General features: G+C 38.0%; 1 protein-coding gene across 3 annotated transcripts in view; it reads left to right on the forward strand.

The window, feature by feature from the left end:
- The window catches only part of LOC111148028 (protein phosphatase 1 regulatory subunit 21), a 61,151-nt gene that overhangs the window by 17,943 nt on the left and 16,402 nt on the right, over positions 1-26,806 (forward strand). For 2 of the 3 annotated variants that reach the window (XM_022504382.1, XM_022504383.1), the window contains exons 8-16: positions 3,107-3,159; positions 3,651-3,800; positions 7,080-7,181; positions 7,269-7,357; positions 10,415-10,551; positions 15,092-15,184; positions 18,651-18,778; positions 21,419-21,571; positions 26,338-26,430. In XM_022504382.1, the coding sequence (XP_022360090.1) occupies positions 3,107-3,159; positions 3,651-3,800; positions 7,080-7,181; positions 7,269-7,357; positions 10,415-10,551; positions 15,092-15,184; positions 18,651-18,778; positions 21,419-21,571; positions 26,338-26,430 (998 nt within the window). The remainder of the gene's footprint in view (positions 1-3,106; positions 3,160-3,650; positions 3,801-7,079; positions 7,182-7,268; positions 7,358-10,414; positions 10,552-15,091; positions 15,185-18,650; positions 18,779-21,418; positions 21,572-26,337; positions 26,431-26,806) is intronic. The other variant, XM_022504384.1, reaches the window with a different exon arrangement.

Below are 26,806 nucleotides of genomic sequence, written 5' to 3' on the forward strand. Positions count from 1 at the left end.
AACGTTGAAAACAAAGAATATGTTTTATTTTATTGGTTGGAATTTCGAAGCTTATATTCAGATAAGTACAGATTTCCTTTTTTACATTCAGATGATTAAAATTTTTTACTTCCTCTAAATTTTTCTTCCGGAAGACCTAAGAAAAGAGGAAAGAAAAGACACCAAAGAAAAACAGTTTGATCTAACACTGAAATCAGCATATGTCATTGTTATATTAAAGCTTAAGTTCCTCTGAAAATAACACCTAGATTAATGTAATTAAGTTTCTAGATTAATGTAAATAGAGCTAACATACTTTGATCCATTAGACTTGAAATCTTGGCATTTCGTTTTCCCTTTAATCCTTTTATCAATTAATCATCAGGTTCTAATAATTTCCTTCTGGATCTCTTTTGGATTTATCTTTCCTTTTCCAGTACTAGTTGTCACCCTGCCTTAGATTCTTATCACGTTAGCGTGGGTTACTTTTAGTTCTGCAAAATTTAGAGATCATGGGCTGAGTGCCTAGATGGATAGGGAGCACAAGGGATATAGAAATTTCTAAGACAAAAAGCTCTACCCTAAAGGAATTTCTAGTCCAGGAGTGGAGAGATAATGTATAGAAATGTCTAAAATGTAAGCTAACCCGTTCAATAAAGAGACTCTTGAAGTTTCAGAGGAAGGACAGTTTACTGCTGGAGGGGTTGTCTGGGGCAGTCTTTTGGAAGTGTGCTTTGAGCAGGGCCTGGATATGCGAGTAGGTTTTATTGGGCAGAGATTCAGGAAAACAAACCAGGGAATTAAGTGGAGTGTGGTACATGGGACACAAGGTACTGTTGTGGTCTGAAGAGCAGTAATTAGCTAAGTGTGACAGGAGGCTAGAATGGGTGGAGGTAGGCAAGTTCTCAAAGGGTGAGTGGGGCTAGACCCTAGAGTTGTGGGCCAAGGAGTTGGCTCACAGGATGGTGGAAGGATTGAAGCCTTTGATCCACGGAATGTCACGATGAGATCTGTGCACTCACAGAATTAGCCTGACAAGAGTGTAGACTGTGCTAGAATGGGGAAAGGGGACCAAGACTGTTGTGATGCTAGTCCTGGTGTGCTGTTACGAAAGCTGGAGACTGAGCTGTCAAGGAGATAGATGTAAGCAGGCAAGGGAGCGGAGGAGGCAGTGTTGGGGGGGGGAAGATGTGGTGCCATTGACAGAAATCAGAGAGGCAGATGAGGGGCAGGTTTATGGGAAAGATGATGAGGTTAACTTTGTTGTTTAATATTCTGACAGATACATCAGTGTACATCTGTCTTTCTATTGGGGTACACATTTCTAAGTAAAAGCCTAGACCGCGGAGGGAGATTGGAGTTGGCCCCACTGGGATGGATGGGCGTTGAGAGTGGTGGGAATGAGGTACAAATTGCAGAGAGGCCCGCACAGCGTCCTTGGGGAGTTCTCCCTCACAGGCGTCAGGAAGGAGAGGACTGAGGTGGAGGGGCTGGTGAGGAGCTGGGGAGATGAGGTGACGTGGAAGCTGGGGAAGGTAGTGTTCAGCCTGGGTGGGGCTGGGCAGTTCTAGCAGTGCTGTGGGGAGCTCAGAGAGGGTGAGGTGACAGTAAAGGCAGCTGCTTTGGTGACTCCATGCATGGTAGAGGTGGATGGCAGATGGCTAGCACGAGGGTTAGAGATGGATGGGTGCTGAGAAACAGGCAGAGACATGCTGGTCTTTGAGCATGTGGGAAAGGATGGGAGCTCAGCGGAGGATTCAGTGTGAAAAGGAGAAGAAGTTACTGTAGACATAGAATTTTAAAAGCTGTAACAAATGCTTTTTTTGAAGATAATTTTGAAGGTATAGGGAGAAGGAGCGGTGGTTGATGGATTAGGGCCTGAGAGACCAGAAGGGGCTATTGCTAGGGACCCAGGGGGAAGGTTAGCTGAGGACAGGATATGGGAAACCATGGACTCTGAGGTGGAGGGTAGGAAATTTAAGAAGCCCTTGTGCTTTGGCTCTGGTCTTCCTGGCATTGTAGGATGATGCCACCCTAACCGTGGGGCAGGGGAGGAGAGGAACAATGGTATTGGGGCTCAAAATGGAAAAGGTTTGGAGCTGATGCCTTCGGAAGGGACAGCAATGAAGTCATGGATTGTGGAGTAGCCTTGAAGCCTCCTTAAGTTTGGTAAATTAGGTTGTCATGGACCTTGCTCTCCTTTTATGTTAGCAAGAACATTCTTGGAAAAGATGGACCGGTCTGGGAACAATAACAAGTAAAGCCCAGAGAAGACTGATAGGCAAGTAGTAGACTGATTGTGAGTAGGAGACCAAGCCCTTGGTAGAAATGGGGCCATAAGAGAGAACTGGCTGAGAGCAGCATAGGGACTTTCAGAGTTGGATTTTGGCACCAGTTTCTTTCTGACTTAGGACCAGGCAGAGGAAGGGAGGTTTGAGTGGTTGAAGTGGTGTGTAGACATTGGTAGAGATGGAGGAGCAGACTGAAGTTTGAGGCCAGGTGTTGGGAATCTATCAGAGGTTGGGGACAGAGTCTGGGGTAGAGAGGAGGACTGTGATAAAACAAGGAAGCCAACCCCGAAGAGTTAGAATTGAGTCATTGTGATCAGCAGTAGCAGGCCGTGGTAGACTGTCAAATATGGTAGTGTCATGAAAACCGTGGTATTTTTGGACGATGGTTATGGCAGCTGTGTGCAGGGATATTTTAGAAGGGAGCATGACTGAACATTTTAAGAACGTCATGGGCCTTTCTAAGTAATCCTGATAGGCCTTAAGTTTTCGAAATGATTTCTTAGAAATAGAAACTCAGGGTTTGTTTGTTTATCCTAAAAATTTGGGGGCCCCTGGCTAGCTCAGTGTGTAGAGCATGTGATTTGCTCTCTGCGTCATGAGTTCAAGCCCCACACTGGGCATGGAGCCTACTGAAAAAAAAATTGTAAGTATTACTTTATCTGAGAAACAACTGGTTCTATATAAATTCCATTATTCTCTCACACTATGATTGTGGCTTTAATCATTTCAAATTCTTATGTAAAGCTGATTTTGCTTCAGGGCATTCATTATTTTTCAGTTATGCTATTTTCTTGTAAACGCAAATGACTTAATGTGGATCCATTTTTGTTTTGTAGAATATAGTCAGTATAACGCTCTGAATGTTCCACTCCACAATAGGAGACATCAGGTAATGATGATGTTTTTATTTTCAGCGATGTGTAGGTCAGATTTCTCAGATACAAGAATTTATTTTTTGGGCTTGTGTTTAATGCACTAAACCATTGTGTTTAACTTTGGCTTTACTTTCTCATACATTTTTTAAAAAAATTATGTAACTTGCTATTTATTGAATTCATAAGTAATACAGTTTTTTGCTTTCATCTGATACCATTAGAACTGAATTACGGGATGCACTTAACTTTGTGAGCCATATCTTTCTTATAGGTTGGTGGGCCTTGCACTGACATGGTCTAGGTTAAGTGGAAGAAGTCTGCTTGCCCAAACTGGTGGTTTTCTCATTTCCTTAGATGGGAATATTAAAATCCAAGTGGGAGCAAATGAATTTAAAGTCAGGATTAATTGTACTAGAATTTAAATGTTTTCTCTAAAACCAGACTTATGAAAGTTGCTTGAGAAGAGTAATTGGATAGTTGACTTGATATACTTTTCACTTAAAAGCTGAAGATGCGGGACATTGTTGGGCAGGCCCTGGCTTTTGTTCAAGATCTGGTGACGGCTCTTCTGAACTTTCACACCTATACAGAACAGAGGATTCAGATTTTTCCTATTGATTCTGCCATTGAGCCTATATCTCCTTTGAATCAGAAGGTAAATTTAACTCAGTATACCTATTATCTGCCCTGAACAAGTAGGAAGACATGTTCTTTCTTTTCAGACCACTGCTGTGCATCAGCCAAGTTTTGTGGGGGACATGGAAGAAAACCAGAATTCACGATTCTTTGACCTTAAGATAAAATGTGGCAAACATGGAGGTTTTTAAGAAATTAAATACTGGGGAAGTGTGGGTGGTAAGGCCAGTAGGGATATGAGGTTGTCAAGGAGGGGAGATTGCTGTTGGTGGTAGTGTCTGGGAAAGAGTCTTTGGGGATTTGAATGGGCTTTGACAAATGAGCAAGATTTGAAGAGGAGAGAAATAGCATAGGTGTTTTTTCCTTCAGAAGAGGGCAAGACATGAGTAAAGTCACAGAGTAGGAAGGTGTAACAAAGTGGGTTGGGGTGGGGAGGGAATGGGAAGCAAACTGTTTCGGCAAGAGTGTGAAGTCTTTGAAGTGGAGCAATGAGAGGTCATGTTGCAAAGGAAAAAACATGGCTCCAGACTCTGGAAGCCCCCTAAGGTCGGTCCAAGGCGCAGACTCGCTTTGTATGTAAGAGGGGGACTATTGCAGTTTTTTGACCAGGGTGTGACATAATGGGAAGTGCCATTTTATTGTTGGAAAAGCTAATTTGCTGGCATTTTCTCCCTCCCTGTTTGTACTCACTGTATAACTTTTGTCATTGGGTATGCTTAAAAGCAAAAAAAAAAAAAAAAAATTATGTGTGTGTGGGGTGGGGGGTATAATTGACCTTTCCTGCTGGGGTATGGAGTGGGAGTGAAACTGCTTCTCTGGTTGAGCTTTGGGGCATTTTCAGGGTGTGTGAAGTTTAAATAAGGAATAAGAAGAGGGTTGACTGTCATTCCCTTCAGTCCATGTGCTTTTTTGGGGCCTGGCAAATTTTGCTCCTTTCTTTCCTTTTTTCTCCCCAGCTAGTTCTACAAAAGAATTTAAAGTAGCTTGCAAGACCACATTTAACTGAAAAGGCAAAAATAAATAGTGTATTAGTTCTGTATTGCTGTGTAATAGATTACACTAAAACTTAGTCATTTAAAACAACAGATATTTATTATCTCACATAGTTTCTGTGGATCAAGAATTCAGGAGAAAAGTATCTGCGTATCTGGGGGACTTCTGGCTCATGATCTTTCATAAGCTTTCAGTCAGTCTGACTGAGGCTGTATTCATCTCAAGACTTGACTAGGGTGGGGCATCTGCTTCCCAGGTGGCTCACTTACACAGCTGGTGAGTTAGTGTTGGTTGTTGGCTGGGAGCCTTGGTTTCTCATTGAGTACACTTCTCCATAGGACTGCTGGAGTGTCCTCAAGGCAGCGGTTAATTTCCCCTAGAATAAGTGATCTAAGAGAGTAAAGCCACAATGCCTGTTATGACTTAGTACTGAATACCATCCCTGCTACCATGTCGTCTTGGTCACAGAGACCAGCCCTGAAAGAGTGTGCAAGGGTACTACACAAAGCCAAGAACAGCCAAGGCAGGGATCATTGGGGCCATCTTGAAGGCTGGATCCCACAGGGAAGAAATTGAGGATCTTGCCATCAATTTATGCTCTAAGTGTCCCATAATGTGGCATTCTGAAATGAATATGCCACTTTTCCTACTTAGCTGATCGCTTGTTTTTTGCATTATTATGCAGTGTTTTCAAGGTTTGAATAGTGTTTATGTCCATGTATCCAGTAAGTACCTAGTAGTAGAGCAAAAGCTATGCTCTGGAGTCAGACTACTGGGGTCCAGCCACTTTCTGTGTCCCCTTGGGCAATTTATTTAACCTTTCTGTGCTTCAGCTTCCTGATATTTAGAATGGAGGATAGAGTACATACCTCACAGGTATGTGTGTTTAAGGATTAAGTAGATAATACATGTGAAGTACTAAGAATAGTGCCTGGCACATAGTAAGCACTCAATAAAGGTTAGTTCTTATTATCATTATACCTTACCCATAGGAAGCCCTCAGGAAGTGCTTGGTTTTCATCAGTTTTAATTGGACTCTCTGACTCTATTGAAATTCTTAAACAAACTTTGGGCCTTTGAAGTGCTTTTTAATTTCACTGTGGGGAAAGTTTTCAGATGACTTGGGTAGGGAAAACAGTACTGCAGTGTTTTAATATAAAAGTTATATTTTCTTTTATACTTCCTATAATATCAAAAAATATATTTTACCCAATACTGGTTCTTTATCCCTTTCTGGAGTTTTATTTTAGCTTTTTGCCACATTATGCCCACACAGTGAGAATCAAATATGTTAATCTTGCCTGAACCACTTCATCACTTTGAAAAATTCATGTATTTCTCAATACTTTACCTTTGGCCTATGAAAGGTTCTGTGTGGTTTTTCTAATAAGTCTTATTATTGAATAGGTCTCTATTATTCTGAAATTCAGAAACCACTTGTTAAAAGATGACCAGAGCGTTTAGACTTGTTCATAGAATCACAAAGTAGACATCTATGATGGCCAGAGAGATCAAGTGAGTTGCCCAGGGCCAGATACCTATAGTTTGTAGTATGCCAGTGGAATCACATTTCTGCATAATGAGATCTTATATTTCTATACTGAGAAATCAAAATTTGAGCCATTATACAGTACTTTGATAACTGAGATATTTCACAAGTGGAAAATAACTTTTTGCTTTTAAATTGTCTAAATCCCTGTAGGATTTTTTTTTCTGAATTTATTCTTCATACTGAATTAGTTCTTTATAAATACTAAGGTATTGGTGATAGTTATAAAAGTTTTTTACATCCTCGTTTTGGTGGTAATTATATTCCTAGAATTTGTTAACCCTGAACATTGTACACAGTAAAAATAAGAAGCTGTCCTCAGTAGATTTGTGTTGGTTTTTTTTTAAATGAGGCACATAACATAAAAATCTTTCATACAGTTTTGACTTTTCTTTTCTTTTCTCTTCTTTTCTTTTCTGAGACCTCTCTAGAGAAGCAGGTGTTTGGGGAAAGGCCTGTTGGTGCGGGTTGTAATGCAGTGTCCCCTTGGTGTGTCCTCCCACATTTGGTTGTTAATGATGTCACCCCTCTTCAAGTTACTTCTTTTGGAATGAGATGGGGACTTTGGGAATTGTATTTGGGACTGTTAGAGGTGAGCATCTCTATTTTGTAAAGGCCAAAACTTTTCCTAGAAAAACTTTTTAGAAAAAGTTTCCAAGAGAATTTATGTTTATAACTCAGTGAGTCCATTTATAAATCTGTGGATACTTGTTGTTTTTCAGTGATGTAACTCACAGTTCTTTCCCTTCTGTGTAGTTCTCACAATACCTTCATGAAAATGCGTCCTATGTCCGCCCTCTTGAGGAAGGAATGCTTCATTTATTTGAAAGTATTACTGAGGATACTGTGACTGTCCTGGTAATTTTCTTCTGTTTTACTTCTGGAAGTGGAAGCTCCTCTTTGTCAAATAACACTATTAACCATGAAATTATTTTTCTTTTCCAGGAGACAACTGTGAAATTGAAAACTTTTTCAGAGCATCTAACCTCTTACATATGTTTTCTTAAGAAGATTCTTCCTTATCAGTTGAAGAGGTACTTACCCTTGAGGCCAGGAAGCTTGGGGAGTTGTGGGGTGTCCCCTGACCTGTGCTGGCGTTGAAAGAGCGACATGTGCCCCTTGTGAGCTGCCTGATCGTTCTGTACCCCAACCAATTTGGACTTCTGTGAGAAAGGGTCATTTAATGGCTTGAGCAGCATAAACTTAAATTTAAGAAAATGGAATTGTAGTGCACCAGTTAGGATTTTTTGAGTAGTTCTATAGCATGGTTACTGCTCTAACCACATAATGCCGTGAATCAGTATTTTCAGTGATTGTCAATAACACATTTACTGAAAGAAATCTTTCAGTTTTATCCTTTTTGCCGTAAATACCTAGATGGGGGTTATAGTAATTAGCTTCTACAATTGGATCAATGATCATTAGGTTTCTTTGAAGTGGTATTTTCTTGTTTTTATTATTGGTGATTTTTTTTAAAAAAGATTTTATTTATTTATTTATTTGACAGAGAGAGAGAGAGAGAGAGAGAGAGAGAGATCACAAGTAGGCAGAGAGGCAGGCAGAGAGAGGGGGGAAGCAGGCTCCCTGCTGAGCAGAGAGCCCGATGTCAGACTCGATCCCAGGACCCTGAGCTCATGACCTGAGCCGAAGGCAGAGGCTTAACCCACTGAGCCACCCAGGCGCCCCTATTATTGGTGATTTATTTAAATAAGTTATAAGCTAAAAACTTTATCTGCTCCAGCCCTCATAGAAGATATCGTTTGGTAACGTAAATATTCTTTGTTAAGTATTTCTGGAAGGAAAAGAGAAAATAATCCATATAACTGGAAATTTGATAATATTGCTTGTATGTTTTGATACTTTTGGTCTAAAATTATCAAGACCCCTAATTCATCTGAGTCTTTTCATCCTAAGATTTAGCCTTTAAAAAAAATTTAAAAATAATACAACTGGAATGTAAGAGAAGTAAGAACATATGTGTATTATAATATATTGTAAGATAAGGCTTAGAAAATATGTAGATGAGTAACTTATAGATATTGAAAATGTACAAGTAATTATGGTTCATAAATCTTGATAAAGCTAAAGTAATAGGTTTTACCTTTTCAAAAATGTAAACTTTCATTATTTAAAAAATTTATTATGTGTTAAAAGCCATTTTATTTCCTAATTCTAACCCGACAAGGTATTTTGTTAACCAAATTTTATGATTTGTGGATATGACAGAATTTTAGGAATCAGAGAATTAGGACTTAAACTAATAATTATGAATTATAATTTCATTCAGATTAATATAGTTTATAGTTTAATGTAAAGTTTTTGAAAATTGACTTTAAAAGTTTAACCACTAAATTGAATATATCTTATTGATTTGGCTTATGTTTAAGAAGAATCTATTTGAGAACCATTGCAAAGGTAGTTTTTGCTACTTGAAACAGTTATGCATTTTTATTTTACCTTAATTTGTTTTTTTTTCACTGTTACATTTTTAGAAACATTGGATAAGTCCTTTCTTAATTTTAGATTCCTATTCTTGGGATGTTTTGTCCTCTGCCTCATCACGTATTTATGTTTTTAGGCAACTTTTCATCCTTGGTTTAAAAACCACTTTAATTGACAAGGTGACATGTTCTTTTTAGTAGTAAGTGGGCTTAGTATTGAATGAATAACTGTCTGCTCTAAAGTAGAGAAAGAGAAGGAAGAGGATATGATTATCATTCCTGTGTTAATAATGTTCCTAGCTTTATATAAAAAGCATTTTGCTTGATTTCCGGCACATTTTTAATAAACACTATTAAGAGTTCACGTGTTTTTTTGACCTTATAATTGTTTTCCCAAGTAACCCTTTAAAATAGAAAGTGAAACAATGTATTGTATTATATGACTATTAGCCATTGATTTTTTTTTAAAGATTTTATTTATTTATAATATAAATATTTTATTTATTTATAAATAAAATGTGATGGAGATCACAAGTAGGCAGAGAAGCAGGCAGAGAGAGAGGAGGAAGCAGGCTCCCCACTGAGCAGAGAGCCCAATGTGGGGCTCTATCCCAGGATTGTGGGATCATGACCTGAGTCAAAGGCAGAGGCTTTAACCCATTGAGCCACCCAGCCAACCCATTGATTTTTAGATTTGAGTGTATAGATTGTTTTTTTCCATCTGTTTGGCTTTTACAAATATATATACTAAAAAGGTTTCTTTAGGAATTCAATGTATGAAACATTTTTCTCGGCAAGTTTTTTCTTCTTTCTTTTTATTTTTTTATTTTTTATTTTTTATTTTTTTTAAAGATTTTATTTATTTATTTGACAGACAGAGATCACAAGCAGGCAGAGAGGCAGGCAGAGAGAGAGGAGGAAGCAGGCTCCCTGCTGAGCAGAGAGCCTGATGTGGGGCTCGATCCCAGGACCCTGGGATCACGACCTGAGCCAAAGGCAGATGTTTAATGACTGAGCCACCCAGGCGCCCCTCTTCTTTCTTTTTAAAAGATTTTATTTATTTGAGAGAGAGAGCACAAGTAGGCAGAGAGGCAGGCAGATGGAGAAGGGGAAGCAGACTCCCCACTGAGCAGAGAGCCCGATGCGGGGCTTGATCCCAGGACCCTGAGATCATGACCTGAGCTGAAGGCAGAGGCCTAACCCACTGAGCCACCCAGGCGTCCCTTTTTCTTTCTTTCTTTTTTAATAAAGTAAGTTCTATGTCTAGTGTGGGGTTTGAGCTCATGATCCTGAGATCAAGAGCCCCATGCTGTATTTACTAAGCCACCTAGGACCGTTCCTCAAAAAAAAATTTATTTCCCTCAAAGTATTTTCAAGGGAAATAGTTTTGTGCTGCTCTAAGGATGGAAAGACAATGGGCACCTGCCTTTGTTTGTTTGCTTTTTTTCTGTTTGGATCTCTGTTAGTCATTTGCAGCAAACAGGTATATCTATTGTGGTCTAGAAAATGGAACCTTATAAATTAGATCAGTTTTATTTTTTTCTTGGAAAGTTTCTCTTTGGATATAGTTGTTTGAGAATTCAGGTGATTTAGTACAGCTGTTTGAAAATCATTAGGATGCTCACTTTTGAAAAATCTGCTCATTCCTAGTTTAGAAGAAGAATGTGAATCTTCTCTTTGCACATCTGCATTGAGAGCCAGGAACCTAGAGCTATCTCAGGACATGAAAAAGATGACAGCTGTGTTTGAGAAGCTGCAGACTTATATCCATCTTCTTGCCTTGCCAAGTAAGTTTTTGGTTGTTCATGGTTCAACTTGAAGAGCTTAGAGTAAAAGAAGCTGGAGAAGGGAGTTGTTTAGTTTCTTTGAATAGAAGAGTATAGGATCTGGAGTCAGAAAAACTTGAATTCAAATCTTCCAGCCCCTTTCACATTTATGATCTTCGGCAAATCACTTTACTTCTCTGTACCTGTTTTCCCCCATTTTTAAAATGGAGGTAAAATAATTATTAAGTTAAATTAAGAATATACAATATTAGGCATTGAAGACATGCATTAAATATTAATTCCCTTTCTCTCCATCTTTTTTTTTTAAATGGAGAGGAGCAAAGCACAAGAATTGTAGCAACTTTCCAACAAGTAGCATAGGGTAAGGAGGTTTGGAAGTAAAAATATCTTTTGTTTCGTTTTGCTGTAACTTGGAGAGAGTATTTTCAGGTAATAGAATGGATCTTGGTTTAAGAATGCTGTGATTTTTCTGGTACTGTCATTTGTTTTCTTGTAACAGCTTTAATGTGGTATAATTTATATACCATTTAATCTACATTTAAAGTATAATGTTTGGTGGTTTTTAGTATATTCACAGATATGTGCACCATCACACATCAATGTTAATTTTAAAATATTTTCATCACCTTAAGAAGAAATCCTATATAGTTTAGCTATTACCTCATTCCACTATTCGTTCCCTCCCTGGCACAAAGCAACTTCTGATGTACTTTCTGTCTGTAGATTTGCCTAATCTGAACATTTTGTATAAATGGAATCATATAATATGTGGTCTTTTATGACTGCTTTTTTTCACTCAGCCCAGTGTTCTCAAGATTCATCCATTTCTTTTTATTGCAGAATAATACTCCATTATATATATCCCACCACATTTTATTTACCCGTCAGTTGATGGATAGTTTGTGTAGTTTCAGCCTTTTGGCTGTTATGAATAATGATGCTATAGATAATTGTGAACAAGTGTTTGAGTGAGCATAGCCTTCATTTCTCTTGGGTATATACCTAGGGGTGGAATTGCTGGCTTATATGACAACTGTGTTTAACTATTGGTAGAACTGCCATACTGTTTTCCAAGGTGGCTTCCCACTAGCAGAGTATGAGTGTTCTGATTCTCCACATCCTCACCAGCATTTATTATTATCTCACTTTTTGGTTTTACCCACCCTAGTGTTATCTGACTTTCTGAAGTGGTTTCTCATTGCAGTTTTGATTTGTATTTCCCTGCTGTCTAATGATGTCAAGCATCTTTTCATGTCTTTATTGGCTTTTTGTATATCTTCTTTGGAAATAGGTTTATTCAGATCCTTTCTCTATTTCTCAGTTGGGTTATCTCTTTATTATTGAGTTTTAAGTGTTCTTTATACATTCTAGATCAAATCCCTTTTTGGGTACACGATTGACAATATTTTCTTCCATTTTGTGGATTATCTTTTCACTTTTTTGATGGTGTCCATTCCATAATGAAAGTTTGTTATTTTGGTGAAGTCCAATTTGTCTTTATTTTATTGCTCATGCTTTTGGTATCATATCTAAGAATATATTGTCAAATGTGGGGTCATAAAAACTATCCCCTATGTTTTCTTCTAAGAGTTGTATAGTTTTAACCCTATGTTTAGGCCTTTGATCCATTCTGAGTTAATTTTTGTATCTGGTGTGAGGTGTCTTTTGCATGCGTTTATCCAGTTTTCTCAGCACCATTTATTGAAAAGACTATTCTTTCCCTATTGAATGGCCTTGGCACACTTGTTAAGAATCAGTTGATCATAGATGTATGGATATATTTCTAGACTCTTAGATTTATTCCAGTGATCTATGTATCCTCTGCCAATACTATACTGTCTTGATGACTTTTGCTCTATAGTTAGTTTTGAGATCAAGAAGCGAAAGTTCTTCTACTTTGTTCTTCATTTTCAAGATTATTTGGCTGTTATTGTTCTCTTAACAATTCCTTATGAATTTTAGAATCAGCTGGTTAGTTTCTATGAAAAAAATCAGCTGGGATTCTGATACTTTATTGAATCTGTAGATCATTCTGGGGAGTTTCTGTGTCTCCCTAAAAGATACATGAAATTCCACCCCAGTATCTCTGTATGTAATTTTATTTGGAAATAGGATCTCTGTAGATGTAATCAAAATAAGGTGGGGTTCTACTAGTTTAGGGAGAGCCTTATTAGTCCAGTGACTGCCATCCTTCCATCATTGTAAGGAGAGATTTGGAGACAGATGGAGTCACAGGAGAGACTCAGGGAGGCCATATGAAGATAGAGGCAAGAATTGGAATAATTCTGCCACAAGCCAGGGAATGTGTGGGGCCAACGGAACCTGGGAGAGGCAAGGAATTCTCATTATTTATTATTTTCCTTATTAATTATAATTATTATTATATAATAATTATTATTATTACTCCTTATTAATTATTATTCTCCTCTGGAGTCTTTGGAGGAAGTGTGGCCCTGTCAGCACTTTGATTTCAGACTTTTGGCTTCCAGAACTGTGAGAAAAGTATCTTCTGTTGTTTTAAACCACCACCTTTGTGGTCCTATGTTGTAGCAGCCCTGGCAATGTGGGAGCATTGCCGTCTTAACGATGTTAAATTTTCTAGTTCATGAACATGGTATATTTTTCCATCTAGGTAGACCTTCTTTAATTTTATTTTATAGTTTTTCAGAGTAAGCACGCTGATGTTGTTTCTCAGGGCTGTTAAGTATTCAGCATGCACATAGTCGCCCTGGGGTGACAATGGTTTTGCCAGGGACCTTTCCCTGTTTTGTTTCTTGATCTCACCAGGGATAAGCTCCACTGATTGCTGGCCGACTGATGTCTTGTTTTTAACAATGCCTTGGGGACGTAAATTGCTCCACTGTTGATCCAGTTGAATTTGGGCTTCTTTATGGCTATGTTTTTTGAGATCAGTGTTTGAGGTTTGTTATGACCTCAGGAGGGCTCTTCTTAGCTGTTTTCTTCCCCCCTGGTAAACCAGCCACCCTGTAGTTTAACTTACATCTTTAATGAATCTACCAGTTTCCCGTTAACTGCTTTCCCCGCAAGCTCCGTTATTTTTGAGAACACGTTTAGACTTGAACTTCTCCATACTCTATTGAGAATGAAATCAATTCCTTTGGGAACAGATTCAGAATTTTCTGTTTTAAGGCCTGTACCTCCCTTGGGCTAAATCTCTGAGCCATGGTTGTGGTGATGGAGATGGGGACAATGCTGTACTTCTGAGTAACACTCTTGATTTAGTGGCTGAGCGCTGCTGGACAAGGGTTTGGAGAACCTCAGTTTTTCAGCAGTGCTGGGCTCATGGTAGAGCCTCCATCCCATGAGTTGGGGCTGCGTGGAAGAACTCCCACCTCTCTGTCATACTCAGCCCGAACTTAGCTTTAACAGGTAGGTGGGGGACAAGAGGAGAAATGCAGCCCTCCAGTTATGGGAGAGTTATATTCTTGGCCTCACCATTCTGGAGTGGGATTTCCAGCTCACTGAGCTGATGAGGGGATTGGGGGAATGGGTCTTTGTTCAAATACCACAGATTCTGGCTGTTCTTAGAGTTGTTAAAGATTTTTTTCTTTTTTTTTCCTTTGTTTTTAAAAGATTCTCTTGATAAAAATGTTTCTTCATTTGCTGTATCTACTTAGGGTCATTTCCAGAGTCTTAAATGGTTATTCTTAAAATAATTTTCAGGGACACCTGGTGGCCCAGTCAGTTAAGCATCTGCCTTCTGCTCAGGTCATGATCTCAGGCTGGGATCGAGCCCCACATCGGCTTCTCTGATCAGCAGGGAGTCGTCTTCTCCCTACCCACCTCCCCCACTCCTCCACCCCTCTCATGCTCTTTCTCTCTCTCAAATAAATAAAATCTTTTAAAATAATATAATTTTCACCAGTTTTTGGGGGAGCATTGGCCTGTGGAGCTGCTCATGCAGTCATATCAGAAGTAGAAGTCTGAATAATGATGTTTTTAGTGAGATTCAACAAATAACATGTAGGGAATGAAGAAATCGGGAAATGTGCTCTGTAACAAGGTTGAAATTCACTAACTTTTTTTTTTAAGATTATTTATTTATTTATTTGACAGAGAGAGAGAGAGATCACAAATAGGCAGAGAGGCAGGCAGAGAGAGAGGGGGAAGCAGGCTCCCCGCTGAGCAGAGAGCCTGATGTGGGGCTCTATCCCAGGACCCCAAGATCATGACCTGAGCTGAAGGCAGAGGCTTAACCCACTGAGCCACCCAGGCACCTCACAAACTTTTATTTCAAAAAGAATCATAAAATATGTAATCCTACTTAACAATTTAATTTTGATTCTTAACTATTAAAAATATTTGTAGATGTGGATAATGCAAATCAGTCAGTGGTGGCTGTATTTATCACCGTTATATCTGAATGTGTCTGCAAGGATTTCAGGACCCATTATTTCCAGCACATCACAGGCAGTCTTTATTCTCTCTGTTCCGAAAAGTGGAAGAGGGTGGGCTGTCAGTTTTGCAGGCGAAGAAGTCTTCTAGGGAAATGCTTAGGCTTGTGATTTTGGTTTCCTAGGTACAGAGCCAGACGGACTCCTTCGGACAAACTACGGTTCTGTCTTAACAAACGTTGGTGCTGCTCTGCATGGATTTCATGATGTCGTGAAAGGTGAGGCTTGAAAAGTACATCAGTGAGTTGAAAACCTGCATCTTATTTTCTCAGCTCCGCCCAAGTGAGATTTAAACAAATACTGCCAAGGCTAATAGACCCCAGAAAAAGGCTTAGTAGCATTTGGCTTCTGTTGAAGTGCACAGCTCACTGCCGTCTGCTTTTTCCATCTGCTTCATTTCTGAAGGTAAACAAAGCGCTGAAGAGAAATCCTTGTGCACAGTACTTTAGCCAAAAATGCATTGCACTGATTGCAGGCAGGTGTGTGAATTTTATCAAGCCAGACATGCTTATTGAGAGGCGTTTAGCAAAATACTTTGCATTCGTTAGAGCCCAAGCATGAAGGAATTGAGGAAATCGGGGTTTAAAGTTCCAAGAAAGAATGTACTAACTTTTCACCATCTTGTGCATTTTTATGTTTAAAGTGCCCATTTTAAGCCCTGTTTTGGTCAGGGGAACCTTGAGAAGTGAAGGTCTGGTTTTAAGCTTTGGCTGGTATTTAATTGCTATAGACTAAGAATAAGTCGGCTGAAGGACATTTCATATGCTTCTTAGCTAACTGATTCTGAGTTGACTTTTTAATCTATAGGTCTGCGTGGCTTCTCGGTTTTTTCTTTCTTTTCCTTTTGAAGACAGTTGGTGCAGGGGAAGGAGGAAAGGACAGAAGCAGTTATCAGAAATAGCCCAGATTAATAATAGCCTAGATTATTCATTGTGGTGTGGAGGTAACAATTGCGGACCTATTACTAGTTTCACAGAAAATAATTTTAAAAACTTACGAGTGTTGGAAAGCATGTACAAGTTGGGTATATTCAGGCCCTTCTGTAGATTGGCATGTAACCTCTGGCACTGGGAATCATTCATTCTTAGTGCCAACAGTCTCACCTAGCACCACCTTACCATTCAGTAAGGTGAATTTCACCACCCCCTTAGTGCCTCTGCTTGTTTCTGTCCTTGCAGACATAATGTAAAGAGAGAATACTGGGAAATAGGAAGGGTGGTTGGCAAGATTATGGGGTCCTGTTCCTAGGTTTACAGTTCAAATTTGTCTTCTTACCTAGCTTGGAAGACAGCTGTGTATCTCTCAGGGAGACTCAGAGTGAACATCAACTGGCATTAACAGAAGAAGCTTTGTGATTTCAAGAACTCTCAAACCTCTTCCCTTCCTGCTTTGCCCTGAATAATTGTTTGATCTGAGGTAGGAGGCAGGCAGGCAAGTGTCAGTATAAAAAGAGAGCTAGAGATTTATAAACATGCCTATCCTACATGGATTTAAAATAGGTATGAATTAATCTTTTAACAAGGGAGTTATAAGTGAGAACTGTTGATTTTTAGTCTCAGGTCTAAAGCAGGTAGACTCCTAGGAATCATAAAAAGAAACCCCAGGGTGCCTGGGTGGCTCAGTTGGTTAAGTGTCAGCCTTCAACTTGGGTCGTGATGGGATGGAGTCCCACATCAGGCTTCTTGCTCAGCGGGGAGGCTGCTTCTCCCTCTGCCTGCTCCTCCCCTTGCTTGTGCTCTCTTTGTCAAATGAATAAATAATCTTAAATCTTAAAAAAAAGGGGAAAAAATCTGGCCTAGGTCACATGGTTTCTTTGTTCTTTTGGATTTAAAAATTAATGCTAAGGAACACCCTAAATAATTGAAATATTTGGACTCAGTAAAGAGTTGGTTCAGGAGAATTATTGCTGTCAAACTACAGTGGCCCTGTTTCAGTGGAAACCACGTCAGTGTTCATAGTACTATATGACTTTCATAAGTATCTCAGTCATCTACCAATCACCTAAAAGTACCTGCCAGCTGAATTGTATTAAGCTTTGTGTACTTCCAGTAAAATAGTGACTACAACTTTCTGTGGTGTGTAGCAAGAGATGTCTGTGTTAGGGGCTAGCAAATTCAGTATATAAAAATGTTCAGTGGGGCGCCTGGGTGTCTCAGTTGGTTAAGCAGATGACTCTTGATTTCGACTCAGGACTGATCTCAGGGTCCTGGGATCAAGCCTCTTGTCGGTCTCTGTGCTCAGTGGGTAGTCTGTTTGAGTATTCTCTCTGTCCCTCTTCTGTGCTCTCCCGCTCTCTCTCTAAAGTAAATAATTAAAAAAAAAAAGTTGTGTTCCACTTGAACTTTTATTCACTTTTTTATATTTTTATGTAGAATTTTTATATAGAGGATAATCATTTATTTTTTAAAAATATAAACATAATAGTAATATGCCAATATTGGTTTCTGTGCTGTGAGAACTGTACCATAGTAATGTAAGATGTTAATAGTAAGGAAAACTGGCTGAAGGGTATACAGAAAGTCTCTGTAACTTTTCTGTGAATCTAAAACTGTCTTAAATTACAGTTTACATATATATGTATATATCTATATTAAATAAAACAATTCACCAGTTTTAAAATTTTAGTAAAAATACTTTTATTCATAAGAGTGATTTTGTGTTAAAATATCATGATCATATCAGGTTAAATCTGAAATGCCATTTCTTTCTAACTAGTCTTATTTCTTTTTAGTTATCCATAGTCTAAAATCAACTAGATTCCTTGATTCTGAATAAGTGCAATTCTCTGCATACACACCTGTAATAAAAATTAATTTTTGTATTTTGTGATTTATTTTTAGCTTTGTTGGTAATGATAGTTCACACTGTTGTACCTGAAGTATTCTAAAAAAGGCGGAGGAGAATGAATTGCGAACACTTTATTATTTAAAAATATCATTACTTTCCCTCATAAATCAGTGTTGTCTTAAGAATTCTCCCATTATCCCTTATTTCCGGGACAAAATCATTTTTTCTCGGAGACCCAGAAAACCCCAAGCTTAGTAGTTTAGCCAGTTTCACCTACTGCAATTTCTTTTAACTTTTTTTATATCTAAGTCTCTCTCCTGTGCTTTCCTGACTACAGGCTTTGTTGTAATATTCTGGGACGGGGGGCAGTGGCCTGTGAAGCCAGACATGGGAGTGTTCAATCCTGGTCCTTGTCAGCTAGGGTATGTACTAACACACTAGCTATGGTCCAGTGAGGATTGTGGGACATTGTGCCTCTGTTGGTCATTCTGTTCCAACCTCATGGTTAGCCTATAGGAGTGCGAGATAAATTCTCATTTGTGCCTGCCCAGACTATCAAAACAGCGTTTTTAACTGGTAAGTACTGATCAGGGTCATTTACCGAGCACTAGAAGAAGGGCAAACTCTCCAATGAGGAGGGATCATCAGTCACAAGCTGGTGGTGGGAATAGAGACACCAGGATGGTATTAAGAGACTCTCACTTGTCTCTATTCTTTCCACGTGATTTTGTGACCTAAGTAATATTCAGGACAATCCTGATAGAGTTGGGATCATTTTTTTTGTTATTATTCAGATTTACTGCATAAGTCTCTAAGAGTAGATATGAAAAGTTAACGGGCTGGTTGTGTGCAACTTGTGTATGGATAGTAAGATTTTTCATTTGATTGCTTTTATAGATATTTCTAAACATTACAGTCAGAAAGCTACAATAGAGCATGAACTTCCAACAGCAACACAGAAGCTCATTACAACTAATGACTGTATTCTGTCATCATTAGTAGCATTAACAAATGGAGCAGGAAAGGTAAGTTTATAATTTATAGTTTATCTGGTTTATAGTGTCATTAAATTTAATTTAAGTCTTGTGTAAGCTCTTTTTTTTTTTCTCCTTGAATGACATAGGAAAATTAATCTGTAAAAGGATTTTGGAATATCAGACTTTTTTGTAAAATAAAGTTGTCTTCCTTCTCCTTCTCCCTACCCAGTATTTAAAACAATATGGGAGTTCAGCCTCTGTGATGAGTAAGTGGATCACTCACAGTTTTTTTTTTAGGGAGATATTGATGATCAGTATACATCTTTGTGTATATCAAATGTCTCCTTTATAGAAATTGGGAGCATATATAAAAAGAAAAAAGAACCAGTAAAACCTTCGTTAAGACTTTTTCGCTCCTAGTTTTTTGTCACATTGCTAATTCTGTGATTTGATTTTTTTTTAAGATTTTATTTATTTATTTGACAGATAGAGATCACAAGTAGGCAGAGAGGCAGGCAGAGAGACAGAGAGGAGGAAGCAGGCTCCCTGCTGAGCAGAGAGCCCGATGTGGGGCTCCATTCCAGAATCCTGGGATCATGACCTGAGCTGAAGGCAGAGGCTTTAACCCACTGAGCCACCAGGCGCTCCTGTGATTTGATTTCTTAACAAGTACTTTTAAGGTGACTTCAACACGTGTCTTTTCATAGAACCATTAATATTAGATAATGATTATTTGGATCATTAGACACTTAATTATTATCATAAACTGACCAAAATGCATTTTTTCTAAAAATTCTATCTTGGATGTTCTGATTTCAGCAGTTGTTATATTCTCAATACTGATTCAGATTTCCTTGAGAACTACCCATATATGTGTAACTGGAAGGACTGTATTCAGACCTATCTTAGCCCATTTATTTCAGTGGATGCATCCTAATTTCTCAAGGAAATTTCTCTGGGTTTATATGCCAATATTTTTCTGACTGGTTGCGTTTTTGTTTTGTTTTGTTTTGTTTTGTTTATTAACATGTAATGTATTATTAGCCCCAGGGGTATAGGTCTGTGCATTGTCAGGCTTACATACTTCTGACTGGTTGCGTTTTATAGAAACATTTTTTTTCAGGTAATTAAGTGAATCAGGAATGATCACAGATCACATTATATATTCAGTGTCATCTTTCCCAGGCTCAGACTGGTCTTTGTGACACTTTGCTAGAGCTTGGGGCCATCATTAAAAGGTGTTACATTTAGGTTCTGTCAGCTCACGGATCTGTGCCTACAGAGTTCCTTGGCCAGAAGACCATCCCTGCGGCCCCTTCTTGAACACTTGTATCTACAGGCATGCCATAGCTTCTGAAGATAATTCTAGCTTTGATTTAAGTACGGAAAATTTTGGAAAAAAACTTTGGCATTTTAGAGGAGTCTCCACATTTTTCAACTTTTATGAAAACTCTGAAATATTTAATACCTGGGTCCTTCACAGCTAATTTTAGATTGGCTTTACCTGAAACCTTAAAATGTCCCAAGGACAGGTCTACAATCTTCATTCTGAGATTTTGGTAAATGGTTTTTAACCGAAATAAGTATCTGAACTAATGTTAGTTGGTGAGAGCTTAATACTTAGCTAATGTGATTCGATTAAACAAAATTTTTAGTTTATAATTTTTAAAAGCCCAGTAAGAAAATGTAATGATATATGCATACTGAAGAACATCTAGAAAATGTAGAAGTGTTAGGAAGAGGAAAGAAAATAAACCTCACCGTATACTGCAATGACCTAAAATGCAAACCCTGGGTATGTCATTTTCCATGTCCTTTACAGGTGATATAAGACTTAAGACCTTTAGAATCCTTTATTTTCTTGAATACTACCTAGAATAGAATTTCATTTGATATAGTAAAATGATGAGAAATAAAACCTTTCAGACCATTAGTGATTCACTGCTTACTTTTTGGTTAGTTTCTGCTGAGGCTTAGGATGTTTTGTTCTATAAGTCACTTCTTATTTATCAAAATAGGATATGCTTTAATGTAACCAACACTTTAATTTTTCTGGCTAATAACCTTCTCAGACATTTTTATTTATATCACCATTTCATACAGCACTGTAGATTCAAAGTCATGGCTCAGTCATGGATCTTCATGGCTGCTTACACAGATTTAACACAAGTTAAATCTATTAATAACAGGGTCTACTAAATTGCTAGTCTTTATTATATGTGTAAATCACAAATTGAGATTTACAGAATTAAGTTTAAGTAAAGTGAACATATTCCAAGATGCTGTGTCATGTCTCTTGTTGGAATTTGAAAAATTCAAAGTTAAAATATGAATAGAATGTATAAATCCAAATGGATATTTTGAGAATAGTAGCAGGAATTAATGAGGTAAATAGCTCATAGACATGTACAGAATAAACCAGACTTAGTCTTGGTTTTCAGGAAGAATAGAAGTTGTTTACATTAACACCTGTCAGTAGTCTGGTCTCAATCTTTTTACCGATACTGTCTTTTTATTACAAGTCATCGCCCTAGGTATTCTCAAATAAATAAATGTGGGCCTTGGGGCAGGTGTTGAAATTTCATTTCCATTCTCAGCATCTTTAACTCTGCTCTAAACACTATGAGATATATATGTTAGATATATTATTGGAAAACAAAATCTGTCTTCTCGTCACTCTTGATTTAGATCACATCTTTCTTCAGCAACAACGTGGACTGCTTCATTGCATCTCTGAGCTATGGGCCCAAGGCAGCAAGTGGCTTCATTAGTCCTCTTTCAGCTGAATGCATGCTGCAGTACAAGAGAAAAGCTGCGGCCTACATGAAGGCTCTGAGAAAGGTTTGTGAGCTGCTGTTGAATTTGCATCAGAGGAAAAATCAGGAATCATTCTAGAGAATGGCAAGAGTCTTTGCACAGTTCATGTTGTTTAGATTTTACACAAGTTGGGGCACAGGTGGTTGGTGGGTACTGGGGGGGAGGTCTTTGGGAAGGAGAAGGTGACAGAGACCCAAACTTCAATTAACATGTGATCTCTGCATAGCCCATGTTGGACTCATGTCCCCAGGTGCCTGCTAGGAGTATCTAGAATGAGGCAGCCAGGCAGCTAGTAAGTATCCAACCTCAGAAATCTCAAAACTTATAGAAACATAAAAAAAATGGAAGCACATTTATAATTGTTTCCTGAATATAAAAATACAAGGTCACTGCAAAAAGAAATCAGAAGGCACCTGATGTGATGAACACTGCATGTTATATGTAGCTGATAAATTATTGAACGCTACATCTAAAACTAATGATATACTATGTGTTGGCTAATTGAATTTAAATAACTTAAGAACATTGGGGAGGTTATGTGCTATGGTGAGTGCTGTGAAGTGTGTAAGCCTGACTATTCACAGACCTGTACCCCTGGGGCAAATAATACATTATATGTTAATTTAAAAAAATTAAAAAAAAATAAATAACTTAAGAAAAAAAAGAAATCAGATGATATAGTAGTACATGAAGAAGAAAATTATAGTTGCATCAAATCCCACCACCCATCTGGGTGTAGATGTAGAGGTAGATGTAGCTACCATTAACTTTGTTAGAGTATCTCCATATCCAAAAAAATTTTAGTGCATGTGTGCATACACACAGGAAACACACATGTATATGCTATAGAAAGCAAAGTGTATCTGAATATATACAGTTTTATTTATTTATTTATTTATTTGAGTGGGAAGAGAGAGTGCATGAGCATGGGGGAGACCCAGAGAGGGAGAGGGAATGGGAGAAGCAGACTCCCTGCTGGGCAGGGAGCCCGACTCCAGGCTCAATCCCAGGACCCTGAAATCATGATCTGAGCCAGAGCCACACACTTAACCTACTAAGCCACCTGGGTGCCCCATATACACTGTTTTAGAATCTGTTTTTTTCCTCATAGTGAATTATAGATATAAAAATTGTGATTTTTTTTTTGTTAAAGATTTTATTTATTTATTTGAGAGACAGAGATCACAAGTAGGCAGAGAAGCAGGCAGAGAGAGAGGAGGAAGCAGGTTCCTTGCTGAGCAGAGAGCCCGATGCCGGGCTCGATCCCAGGACCCTGGGATCACGACCCGAGCCAAAGGCAGAGGCTTTAACCCACTGAGCCACCCAGGCGCCCCCCAAAATTGTGATTTTTATATATTAAATAATATATGTCTATAACTATAAATTGTTATAGTATTTCATTCTGTAAATGTGTCATAATTTAATTAGTCAGTGCATTGCTTGTGGTTATTTAGGTTGTTTTCTATTTTTCACCATTACATGTGGAGTTACAGTAGATATTCTTGCTCCTGCAACTTTGTAATTTGGTTTTTACCTTTTCCCCTTGTTTTTTATTTTAGTTACACATAATGCATAATAAACACATTCTTATATTACATTAGAACATTACAGATTAAGTACAGTCCCTAATTTTTCTTTCCAGAGGTGACTGTAGTATTTAGTTTGGTGTATAACCTTCCAAAATCTTGGAGCATTTACATACATCTATATAAACTTAAAGACAATATACAATAAATAGAGTTTTCTTTCTTTTTTAAACCTAAATGCATGTTTCATTGTGTAATTGTGCAACTTGATTTTTTCATTTAAAATATTTTAGGGGTGCTTGGCTGGCTCAGTTGGAAGAGCATTCAATTCTAAATCACAGTGTCATGGGTTTGAGCCCCACATTGTGTGTAGAGATTACTAAAAAAATAAACTTAAAAAAAATTAAGGGGCACATTGGTGACTCAGTGGGTTAAGCCTCTGCCTTCGGCTCAGGTCATGATCTCAGAGTCCTGGGATGGAGCCACGCATGGAGCTCTCTGCTCAGCAGGGAGCCTGCTACCCACCCCCCTTTTCTGCCTGCCTCTCTGCCTACTTGTAATCTCTCTCTCTGTCGAATAAATAAATAAAATCTTTTTAAAAAATTAAAATGTTTTAGATATACAGAATTGGTAGATCACTATGTTGTACACCTGGAACTAATGTAAGATTGTTCTTCAGTTATACTTTTAAAGAAATGAAAAAAAAGGGAAAAAAAAGTATGTTTTAGAGATGTATATCATTACATATGGTGGCTGCTATATTCCTTTAAAATACAGCATAGAAGTCTATAATATGGTTGTTCTGTGGCTGATTTAGGTATTCCCTATTGGTGGGCATTTAGGTTCATTCCAGTTTTTTACTGTTATGGTAATACTGCAGTGGGTAACTTTGTAAATGCCTCGGGCATATGTATGGAATATTGAGTAGTAGAATGTTCTAGATCATGTGGTTTGCACATTTTGGATTTTAATATTTATTGCAAATTGCCCTTAAGAGTAGCTGTACTGTTTTATATTTCTAGCAATGTATAAGACTACCTATCTCCCTATATTTGTCGAATTAATTATGTCTTTAAGATTAATTTTCTGGGGCTGCCTGGGTGGCTCAGTGGGTTAAGCCTCTGCCTTCGGCTCGGGTCATGATCTCGGGGTCCTGGGATCGAGTCCCACATCGGGCTCTCTGCTGGGCGGGGAGCCTGCTTCCTCCTCTCTCTCTCTCTCTCTCTCTCCACTTGTGATCTCTCTCTGTCAAATAAATAAAATATTAAAAAAAAAAAGATTAATTTTCCAATGGAATTGCTTAATCAAAGTCTGTGAATCTTTCAAATTTTGGCACATTTCTTCCAGACTACACTTCAGAAGGTTACCTATTTATAGTTTACCAGCAGTAGAAGTATAAATTTAACCCATGAATTTAATATTTATCCATCTCAGAGACAAGAGCTTTCTTACTGTTATTTTAATTTGCATTTCTTTGCTTATTGAAGTGGAATGTCCTTTCATAAAGTTAATCGTTTGTATTCATTCTGCTAGTTCTCTGTTCATTGTTGACCTATTTTTAGATAGGTGTTCCTAATTAGGGTTGAAAGAGTTCCCTATTATACTAAGAATTTTATTTTATTTTTTATAGTAAAATTGTTAATCTTGTGTCTTTGTTGGAAATATTTTCCTCCCAGTTTGCTGTTGTATTTTTTTTAATAGAAGTTTTAATTTTTATATCAGTGAACCAGTCTTTTTCTTTATGGTGGTGATTCTCAGCTAGAGGAACTTTTCTTTCTTTCTTTCTTTCTTTTTTTTAAAGATTTTATTTATTTATTTGACAGAGAGAGACAGGGAGAGAGGGAACACAAGCAAGTGGAGTGGGAAAGGGAGAAGCAGGCTTCCTGCTGAGCGAGAAGCTCAATGCTATGCGGGGCTCCATTCCATGATCCTGGGATCCTGATCTGAGCCAGAGGCAGATGCTTAACAACTGAGTCGCCCAGGCGCCCCTAGGGGTACTTATCAGGATTATGGAAATGTTCACTTATATTTTCTTCCATTATTTTCATGGCCCAAATTTTTAAATTCAAATCTTTAATCTATCTTGGATTCATTCTGATATAAGTGTAAAACGGGGAATCTAAGTAGTTATTTTTCTAATTTATTGACTGGTTGTCCTTACAGCATTTATCCAGTCTGTCCTTTCTCCACTGACTTAGAAAAAATGCACCATTTATCACATAATATATTTTTGTCTATGCTTTTGTCTGTTTCTAGATTTTTTATCATCTTTCTTTATCTGTTTTGTTTGTTTTGCAAAGTTTTATTGGGGATTTAATTGGCATACAAAAACTGTATATTTGAAATATATAGTTTGATAGGTTTTGGCATATGTCTCCACCCTTGAAATCATGGTCAAGACAATGCCCCTTAGTAATCTTTACTCCTGCCTCTCTGCCCCATCTCCTGACAGTCTGCTTTCAGGAAAAAAAAAAAAAAAATTGAGATTTAAGTGACAATGCAATATTATATAATTTCAGGTGTACAACATAGTTATTCAACATTTATATACATTACAATGTGATCACCAAAATATGTCAAGCTACTATTTGTAACCATACAATGTTGTTACTTACTATTTATATTCCTTACTGTGTGTTTGTATCCCTGTATCTTATTTATTTTCTAACTGGAAGTTTGTACCTTTTAATCCCCTTTCCCTATTTTGCCCATCCTCCCCCACTGCCCTTCTACCTGGCAACCATCTGATTTTTCTCTATGTCTCAGTCTGTTTCTGTTTTTTGTTTTTGTTTTTTAATTTGTTTTGTTGTTTAGATTTCACATGTAAGTGAAATCATATGGTATTCAGTACAAGTCCTTACAGTGTTAGTGTAGATTATAACTGGAATGACAGGCCCCTCTTCTTTATTTTTCTTAAAAAAGTTCCTTGTCGGGGCGCCTGGGTGGCTCAGTGGGTTAAAGCCTCTGCCTTCGGCTCAGGTCATGATCCTGAGGTCCTGGAATCGAGCCCCGCATCGGGCTCTCTGCTCAGTGGGGAGCCTGCTTCCCTTCCTCTCTCTCTGCCTGCCTCTCTGCCTACTTGTGATCTCTGTCAAATAAATAAAATCTTTAAAAAAAAATAAAGTTCCTTGTCATATTAGTAATGGAAATTATGTTGGCATATATCTGAATTTATTACTGAACCCCATTTAGCGTTCTCATTTGTGTAGGTAGGATCAGGGAATGATATGATCTTTTTCTTGAATTCTTATGCTTTTTCCATAGCCGCTCTTGGAGTCTGTGCCTTACGAAGAAGCACTGGCCAACCGCCGGGTCCTACTTAGCTCTACAGAAAGTCGAGAAGGCCTTGCACAACAGGTATGGTGCCTGGCAAATCATGCTGCTTGTTAAAAGAGGATAAATGTTGAATCCCCTGGAGAAGGCTTTCAACACAGAACAATTTAAAAGGCTGTATAACTAAACATGTAAAATTAATGGTTTAACACATGCTAAAAAGCACTATAAACATAATTCACTGGAGAATGTTTCTTGATACTCTAAATAAGTCATCTTGATTCAGTTGGTGGTGTAATTGCCACTAAAGTAATACCAACACACTTGGGATACGGTGATTATTTTTCTCTAGGCACTAGATTTAAATGTCGGGAATAATAAGGCAAAAAAAGGGGGAGGAGCTAGAGACTCAGTGAATTATTTTTATTTCCTAAATGATCAGTAATGAAAAATTTCCCAT

Source organism: Enhydra lutris, unplaced genomic scaffold (genome assembly GCF_002288905.1).
Source record: "Enhydra lutris kenyoni isolate GAN:26980312 unplaced genomic scaffold, ASM228890v2 scaffoldscaffold18, whole genome shotgun sequence".
In the NCBI taxonomy this organism is placed as follows: domain Eukaryota; kingdom Metazoa; phylum Chordata; class Mammalia; order Carnivora; family Mustelidae; genus Enhydra; species Enhydra lutris.